This window comes from Adiantum capillus-veneris, chromosome 6 (genome assembly GCF_014529385.1).
Source record: "Adiantum capillus-veneris isolate H3 chromosome 6, ASM1452938v2, whole genome shotgun sequence".
Lineage (NCBI taxonomy): Eukaryota > Viridiplantae > Streptophyta > Polypodiopsida > Polypodiales > Pteridaceae > Adiantum > Adiantum capillus-veneris.
Window position 1 is genome coordinate 166,911,332 of NC_140936.1, and position 9,143 is coordinate 166,920,474.

At 44.0% G+C, this 9,143-nt stretch overlaps 1 protein-coding gene across 3 annotated transcripts; it reads right to left on the reverse strand.

The window, feature by feature from the left end:
* Positions 1–286: 286 nt before the first annotated feature.
* Positions 287–7,733, reverse strand: LOC147456669 (ABC transporter B family member 19-like). Of its 3 annotated transcripts, XM_086515098.1 has the most exons (12): positions 7,254–7,733; positions 6,706–7,146; positions 6,269–6,323; positions 6,010–6,185; positions 5,694–5,894; positions 4,025–4,284; positions 3,624–3,940; positions 3,253–3,476; positions 2,795–3,174; positions 2,268–2,701; positions 1,898–2,139; positions 287–1,800 (listed from the first exon to the last, which is right to left on the reverse strand). In XM_086515098.1, exons 1-12 carry the CDS (start codon positions 7,311–7,313, stop codon positions 574–576), a joined length of 4,017 nt encoding a protein of 1,338 aa, XP_086371224.1. In that variant the 5' UTR covers positions 7,314–7,733; the 3' UTR covers positions 287–573. The 3 variants fall into 3 exon arrangements, with proteins under 3 accessions (XP_086371224.1, XP_086371221.1, XP_086371223.1); XM_086515095.1 differs by having other exon boundaries at positions 6,706–7,274; XM_086515097.1 differs by lacking the exons at positions 6,706–7,146; positions 7,254–7,733 and having other exon boundaries at positions 6,010–6,165.
* Positions 7,734–9,143: the final 1,410 nt, after the last annotated feature.

The following is a 9,143-nucleotide window of genomic DNA, read 5'->3' on the forward strand; positions in this document are numbered from 1 at the left end:
AGCACATCCACTGTTAGTTTATTACTTACGTTGACTTGGTGTGCAGTCATTGGAGTGCACGGCGATTGATTATTCCGCGAAATCAGCTGCACATATCTCATTGCTCCTACGCCTTAGAGTCTCTCTCCCTCTCTCTCTCTCTCTCTCTCTCTCTGATACACATTTAGCCATCTCCCTTCTTTGGTGCAGAAATCCCTGACCAAGTTATTCGTTAGTGCTGGTGCGGACGTCAGCGGACGTCAACAGACATTTAAATAAGAGATGACATATTTGCAAGGTTAGCAGCTCCCGTGTAATTAGGCAGAAATTTCCGTGTAATTGGCACCACATACAGGGCCTGTCTCTCTCTCCAACTATGTATATGGTGTACATTTGTGCTCCATGTAAAATTTGGAGTCAAACAATGGGACCACTGTTTGTGGCTATTAGGGCTTGATCCCATCAAACCCATTCGACAATCGGACACTAGCTTCATTAAGCCAAGTATGTAAGCATCTACTGTTTAGGAGTTGCGTTTGTCACTGCAGCTTACAATAAGAGTGCAGCTTACAATAAGAGCAAGTTTATGATAATTTAAACTCTTCTTGGATTTCTGTTACCATGCTGCTGTAGATTGACAAGTTGGGCATACATGCCTCCCGCTTTGCTGATGAGCAGACTGTGACTCCCATGCTCTACAACTTGCCCCCCTTGCAAAACGGCTATGGAGTCTGCTCCTCGAATTGTTGAAAGCCGGTGCGCAACCACCACAGTAGTTCGACCTTTCATTAACCGGTCCAATGCATCTTGCACTACCTTCTCAGACTCAGCATCCAATGCACTCGTGGCTTCATCAAGTAATAGAATGGATGGATCTTTCAGAACTGCTCTCGCTATAGCCACTCTCTGCTTTTGACCCCCTGAGAGCTGCAAACCCCTTTCACCAACATCCGTTTGATAGCCCTGAGGAAGGCCACTGATAAAATTGTGTGCGTTTGCTGCTTTGGCTGCCTCAATAACATCTGCTTCTGTTGCAGCGCCTGCTCCATACTTGATATTCTCATAAATGCTTGTGGCAAAAAGCGCAGGTTCTTGCTGCACAAGAGCAATGTGCTGCCTCAAAGATCGCAAGTTGAGCTTTTTGATGTCTTTGGAATCCACAAAAACTACCCCTGCTTGTGGATCGTAAAATCTTGCAATTAGAGCTATCACAGAGCTTTTCCCAGACCCACTAGGCCCAACAACGGCAAGACTTCGGCCAGAATGGACACGAAGACTTAGGTCCTGGAAGACATGGGCATCTGGTCTCGATGGGTAATTGAACACTATATGACGAAGCTCAATAGTTCCTTTGACTTCTGTAACCTTTTCTGCATCTGGATCATCTGGATCAATTTCGGTCCGTCTATCCATAATGGCAAAAACGGAGCTCAAAGCTTGTGAACCTTTGACAATGTCTGGGGCCATAGCCAGTGTTTCAGCCACTCCAAATGCAGTCAGAATAAGCACCATGAACGCCTTCATCACATCTCCAAAGTTCGTGTCTTGCTTCTTCACAAGTGTCGATGCATACCACAGAGCCAAGCCATATGAGCAGTACATGCAACATTGTGATATTCCATACCCTACACCTGTAAGCTGCCCTCGAAGCCAAAGCTGCTTTCTTGGGACATTCAGTTCACGTCTAAACAGATCCAAGACCTTCTCTTCAGCACAAAACGCAGCAACTGTTCTAATATTTCCAACTGCCTCTCCTGCAACCATACTTGCACGACCATATGCCTTTCCCAGATTTCCGCCAAAACCTTTTAAGAATAGTTGCTGCACACACATAATCAAACATTTGGATTTTCAAGTGATCCATTTTTTAAATTGAGAAACATTCTGTAAAATTGGTAAAGCATTTAGCTCACAATACCTCACCAACTGAAGCACCTATAAGAAGCGGAAAAGTGGCAATTATCACCAAAGTAACCCGCCACTCCAAGAAAAAAGCAATGGCAAATGCTGTAACTGTAAGTGCCATGTTCTGGGTTATGGTGGACAGACGATCTGCCACTGCAGCTCTTACTAAGGTGGTATCAGTTGCTAGTTGTGATGCTAAAAGACTGCTGTTATGTTCATCCAGGTCAAACCATCCAACCTCATTCCGCAAAATAGCTGCGAGCAATGATTATCAGTTTCACTACATCATTCTGACAAGAAACTAAATTCATCTGTAGCAATCCACAATCTACAAGACTATAAAGCTCGTCCTATTAATAGTGGCAGGCGCCAAGCTAACATACCCGAAAACATTCTCTCCCGCACGCGCACAGTTAAACGTTCTCCTGCCAAGGTGAAAAAATAATGCTGCAACACGTAAATAAGCACTGTAACGACTGTTGCAGCAGAAAAGATGAAAGCGACCTTTCGGACTTCATGTTTTAGATGGTCTATGTCAGGATTATAGAAAGAAACCAGAATCTGACTGATTGCCAGTGCAAATAGAGGAGTTTCAACTCCTGCCATGATAGCTCCAAGAGACCCCAAAAGACCGTAGGGCCATTCAGGAAGATTCAGCTTAAGCAGCCTCCACATTGAAGGAGCAGGAAGGGAGCTTCTAAGATAACGATCCTCAAGGTCGATCGGTGGGTAGAGATCTGACTCTCCAGGAAATGAATGCAAGCTCGTAGAGGTGCGGAAGCTCATGTTTTTGGAATGAGAGGAAGCATAAGAGTTCCTGTCAAAACATATTGAAAGTCACAGGTTCAAATAGCTCAAAACATTTTAAAGTTTTGCATATCAAGAACAACCCCTGTCATTCAAGATTTACCTGGAATGCCTAGTAGAAGATTGCCCCTCAGCACAAGGCCTATTCATAGCTGTCTCTTGCAATTTAACAAGACTATGGTATTCCCCACGTTCGCCTTTCAACATAAGCTGGTCATGGGTACCAGTCTCAACAACCTTGCCTAGTTTCACCACTGCAATCATGTCAGCATTGCAGATGGTGGACAGGCGGTGAGCAACAACCACAGTTGTTCTTCCAACCATGAGGTGATCCAAGGCTTCCTGCACCAATCGTTCAGAAGCAGCATCCAAAGCACTGGTAGCTTCATCCAACAATAAAATAGAAGGATTCTTAAGCATGGCCCTTGCAATAGCAATGCGCTGCTTTTGACCTCCAGACAATTGCACACCTCTTTCACCGACCTGCAGACACAAAGAGAAAATTGCATGAAACGACAAAAAATAAGACAATCAACTGTGAGAGAGCAGAAAATTTCCAACCTGAGTATCATATCCACTAGGTAACTGCTCAATAAAAGAATGTGCGTTTGCAGCTTTGGCAGCTTTGTGAACCATGTTCATGTCAGCACCCTCTTTACCATAGAGTATATTTTCCAAAATGCTTGTTGCAAACAACGCAGGCTCTTGATTTACAAGCCCAATCTGAGCTCTTAGCCATTTCAATTGCAAATTCTTTATGTCATGACCGTCGATGATTACCTTGCCTACAGAACAAGCAAACAACCAATACTTTAGATTTCACACCTAGGTTTGCGCTTAAAGGGAGCTTCTGTATTTTGACCTTCAACCCAGATCTATGCATCAAACTATACATGGGAAGCACCTAAAGAGCTCAAGCAATTAAAACTTACCAGACGTGGGATCATAAAAGCGTTCAATAAGTGAGATTACTGTGCTTTTACCAGAGCCACTCCCACCCACTAGGGCTACTGTTTTCCCTGCTGGGATTTTCAAACTGAAATTCTGAAAAATAACTACATTCTGCCTTGAAGGGTAACTAAATGTGACATTGCAAAGCTCAATATTCCCCTCAACATGAGAAAGGATCTGCCCTTGATACATATTCACATTTATGGCAGGTTTTCTTTTTATCATCTCCAGAATGTTATAGCCAGCAGCCTTGCCTTTGCCAAAAGCCGTTAAATTTGGGGCAGCCTGCCCAAGGGAGCTGAAAGGCATAAGAGGACTTTGAAAACCATTAATGGAAAGATTCAGTCATAAATTCATACATATTCCATAGCTCTAAACTTACATGCCACTAATAATTACGTTTAAGATGGTAGTAAAAGCCTGGCCTCCATTTGTCACCTTGTGAATAACCAAGATGCTGGCATACCAAAGTAGCAGAGCCCATGCCCCGAAAAGCAGCCCATAAGTGCAACCCACACCCAAGCCCTTTGCCATTCCACCTTGTTTACCAAGCTCATAGGATTTTTCAAGAGCTTCTCTGTAGCTGGCCAAGGTCTTCTTCTCCCCAACAAATGAATAGACAGTGCGTATTTGAGCTATTGCCTGAAAACAACAGGAAACGAGGTTATTTACAAACAGCTTGCTAAACTTTCATGCAGAGCTACATAACATGAGATATTGAATCTGCTGAAAAGAGGAAAAAGAAAACCTCACGATCAAAAGCAGCTACTGTCAAAAGTACTGATAGAAAGCAGCACAGCGTATACTTGAGGCAGCAAAGCAAAGACCCACAAAAACACCAACTCAATGTATAACCACATAGTAATTCAACAATTTTCCTACACAAAATATCTCATTTCTGTGTACTAGTTATTGATAAGGTATGGTAACTCCTGTCCTTCTTGTAGCTTCAGAACGGCGCACAGATGTCTACTTTAAATAAAGTATACAATCTGGAAGAAATGAGAATACGAGAATTGGACTCTCTAGAAAATACCTCTTTAGCATAGCACTACTCTCAAACCGGACATGAAGTGTTATCTAGGCTCTTCATCAGCTGAAGACAAATACTTTTCTTAGAGAAATTGAGCCATGCCCACTGCCAGATTCCATGAGCTAACTATCTTCAGCACAAGATCAATGTGCACTCTCAGCTAGACAAGGCCTAAGTTTGGGAATCCGGGATAGGAAAATCCACAGCAACTCTGCAGTGGCCACACAGGCAACATGTGACGACATTGACAATTCTACTTTAGAACTTCATGCAAAAATACTGGAAAGGACTGTGAGACCATTTGTCATACATTGCAAAAGACGGTCCAAGTAAGGTGCATTCCCAAAAGCATTGCGCCAGGGCCCAGTACATCGAGGTAGATCTTTGGTTACCTACTACCGTCCCCCCGTCTACAGTACGATGTTGACTTGCATCAGAGGACCCCATACCACTAGGCTGGGAATGTCAGCCCCAACTTTTAATTTTCCTATTTAAGCCTTCTAAAGAAGTATGCAGCCAACTAACCACCATAACATGAATCAATAGCCTCTATGAAGTCCCTTCAAATGTGCAAGAAGGATCCAATATCTTATGTGCATCAACTAACAAAAACAAGGTGAAGACTCCCGTTGGTATTTTAAAACAAAAAACTAGAAAGTCCTAGGCCCTGTATGAAGGGACCATTTACACAATAACACCAGTCTTTTTAAAACAACAAGCTGAAAGGAAGTCATGAGGCTCTTCAATAAAGGGACCCATTCACAAACTATGAGATTGGATTCAAAAGTTTGTACAACATTCTTCTCAATCAGTGCTCAAGTGTTTTAACCTTTGACATAGGTAAATAATATCAGCCTAATCTGCCAAAGTGCTTTATCCGTGAAATACATATCATGAGTCAACAACCTCCATGACATTCCTTTCACTGTGTAAGAAGCCTCCCATCTATTGATGCTTCAAACTGAAATAAGATTATAACAAAGGTATGCAAACTAGAGACTATACAGAACAGTATTACCTCTTCAGCTATTTTTCCTGCCTCTGCATAAGCCTTCTGGCTCTTTCCAGTTAGACCAATCATAATTGCAGCATAGGTTCCACTTGCGGCAGCAATTAGAGGAACAACAGCCAGCGTGACTAGTGTGAGCTGCCATACAGAAGAAAAACCTACAGCAAACCCAGCTATGAACCTGGCCATATAATGCAGGTAGTGACCCATCTGCATTGTTTTCAGACACAGTGAGTGGGTGACCCTTTCATACAATTTGCTGTGAAACAATAGTTAGCAACTGATGACAACAGCTAAATAAGAAGATAATATTACTAGAGCACACCTTTTCACTTATGGCATCCTGTACAAGAGCTGTGTCACTTGATATGCTGTTGACAATTTCTCCGGTGCTGGTGTCTATATCAAAGTAGCCAACATCTTGATTGAGCATAGCTTGTAAATACTTAGTTCTCATGCGACCCGACTGCCTCTCACCACTCTGCATCCAGCATGAGACCTCTGCAAGTTTTATATAAACATCCTCACATCCAAAATAATATGGTGAACGTAGACTGGAAAACAAGAAGTAAGAAGAGACGTGCCTAACCAGCCAGATCCCATGACAGCAAGTCCCAGATAGAGGAAATTCATAGCATACTGCACACAGGAAACCAAGATTTGATAAGTTTCAAGATTGGAGGAAAATTGCCAAAAGTTGCACATACCTCTTGTTCATAAAATATTCATTAGGAAAACATGTGAAATTTAGCAGAAGACACATATTGACTGATTATTTGTACTGAGACGCCCTTTTTATCACGGGATGATGCCAATTTCAGGAGGTAAACTCAAAGCTGAGGGTTTTGCTTTCAAACCAAAAACATGTAAAGCGTCGTCAACCATGGTCTCACTGTTCGCAACAAGTGTCAGGATTGCTCACGACAGAGATAAGCTCAGAGCTGGCATAGGCATGTGACCAAACACGTCCACAATACTGCACGTTACTAGACCAAAAAGTAGTGGAGGAGAGAATGAGTACCTTAGCAACCTCCCTGGCCATCGCATTTGGGTCTGAGACATGAGCTCCAAATGCATCAATTAGCTTGCCAAAAAAGATGAAGAATACAGGTATGGCTGCACCATGCACACAAGCCCCTAGGGTTCCCAGGAACATGAGCAAATAGTCAAGGTTGTCTGCAAAGGAGAACAGCTTGTAGAGGGAGACGCTTGGACGGGACTCCGATGGTTTCTCCTCACCATCATCCGCATTCATTACTCCTCCCAGCTCTCCCAATTCGAAATGTTTGGCTTCTTGCTTGGTCATCTCCTCCTCGTCAGAAAGGTCAGCAACATCCGATACTGCTCCTGCTCTGTACTTCAAACTCTTTCCTCCTATCCAGCGCCCGCTTTGAGCCTTTTCGGATATTGCATCGCCAAACAAGTCGAGCCTCTCGGTCTCGCTCATTGTCGAGTCACTGGGCTGAAAAGTGTGCTCAAAAAAGGCACACCAGAAAAAGGTAAGGTTAGGACTTCGAGATCTATGATGAAGGAATGAGCGCACTTCGAGAGTAATGCTGGATGGTCGACCTCGAGCTTTCCAAAGGAAGAGGGCTCAAGGCTCCACGCCCACTCAGCCACCAGGCTCATCGACCGCAGGGACTCCAAGCTGTCAAGTGCACTACCAAATAACGTCCTGATGATAGGTGTGCTTCCTACCCCCACTGAACGCCCCGCTGTTCTTATTCATGATCTCGCTGTTGGTGCTGTCCCATTCGTATCAGATAAACCTACATTCTCTGTGTTGCCTGTGTCAAACTGCAAGCTTCCCTCCCTGACCACTGTACTGCTTTCTCTTCTGCAGAGGAGCGCTTTGAACCCTTCTTTCTGCTGCATTATTTCTGACCTGACACCTCCATGTAAAACGCTCGTTATTATACACAGCAGCACCAGCAGTGGATCCGGGAAGAGAGCTGCGTTGAGCAGCTATCCACTTCGATGGAAAGGCTGGTGCCCGGGCAACGAAATTAGCACCTCGCCTAGGTCAATGATGGTGGACGATACAGAGGGAGGAACATACACGACGAGAGCCGAAAGGCTGTCAGCTGCATGTGATGGCAAGTGATCAAGGCCAACTTGCCACGTCAGCTGGAATGAATATAGTTGCAAGCAAATAGCACGAGAGCGTGAGAGGCCAGCCACCTACTCGGCTTGTGGTAGCGTAAGTGATCAATGCGAGCTGGCCCTTCCCCAACTACCTTCGCTTAGCCTACAACACAGACGGCAGCACACTGAATGCAACTTACCAGACCCTCGAATGTGCACAAACTTTTGGAGGGCACTTTGGACATTGGAAACTCTTCCACACCAAACTCACGTCTCTAATTGACACCCTCGTCGTTATTCTAGAGGGGATGTAAGGCCCACAATGAACAATAGAGGGGATGTAAGGCCCCATATGATTGTTCATTGTGGGCCATTTCATTTGGAGGAAAAAATAAGGGCTAGGTGGCATTCGACCTCACCGCCTCCCCCTCCCAAGGTCATTGCTTTACCACGACGTCGTTGCACGCATTTTCACAAGTATGTCCCTACCATCTTGGAAAAATCTCAAAAAGAGTGAATCTCTCAGAGATCCTACGTTGAATCAATCGGAAGGCAAGTTAAGGAAAAAACCCACCCTCGCCTACGCAGAAGATTGTTGTTATCTGCAGCCTCGGGAAGCCATGTCGCATGTCCCTATGATCTTGGAAAATTTACAGAAAGAGGAAATCTCTCCGAGATCCTACACTGAATCAACTGGAAGACAAGTTAAGGAAAAAACTCACCCCCGTCTACGCATAGGATCTCTGCAGCTCGGGAGGCCATGTCGCCTCTCTCTCTCTCTCTCTCTCTCTCTCTCTCTCTCTCTCTCTCCCTTGTGCACATGCAACTTCTGGACATCAGATGACAGTGTCGGTTAGCGTACTTCTTGCGACAGATGACAAGGTCAATGGTTATGAGAGGTTGTTCCTATGTTTTTTTTTGTATAAATTGAAAGGCCAAGGAATAGCACTGAGCACGCACGACAGTTCTAGTCTACAACAACTCTGCGGAGAGCATTCACTGTGGTAGATCTGAGTTCGAATGCTATATAAGATAATTTTAATGTATAAGATATTAAAATGCCAAGCCTCGGAACAGAGGTACCTCGACGAAAAATCAATAAAATATGAAAGCCACCAGTATGTTGAGAAGAAGATGGTAGCAATATATTGCGTAGTTCTAACCCGTCGTCACAATCTTAGTTCACACTAAGTTTACAACGAGTTCATATCACAATAATGTAGTACACATAGTTAGTTCACATCTAGTTTACATGCAAGTTCACTACAAGAGGTACTTCACATTAGCGACGCTCGCAGTGCGACGCTTAAAAGTGAAAATTCACGGCGTCGCTATGGGCATCGCTAGTTTATTTGTAACATAGCGACGCCCATA

Bases quoted from the DNA above. Each gene is read 5' to 3' on its own strand.
- LOC147456669 (XM_086515098.1), bottom strand. From the start codon at position 7,313: ATGAGCCTGGTGGCTGAGTGGGCGTGGAGCCTTGAGCCCTCTTCCTTT. The intron at 2,140-2,267 runs GTATGTTAGCTT...CATTGCTCGCAG, and splicing joins GCGGGAGAGAATGTTTTCGG to CTATTTTGCGGAATGAGGTT. The intron at 1,801-1,897 runs GTATTGTGAGCT...ATGTGTGTGCAG, and splicing joins TAGGTGCTTCAGTTGGTGAG to CAACTATTCTTAAAAGGTTT.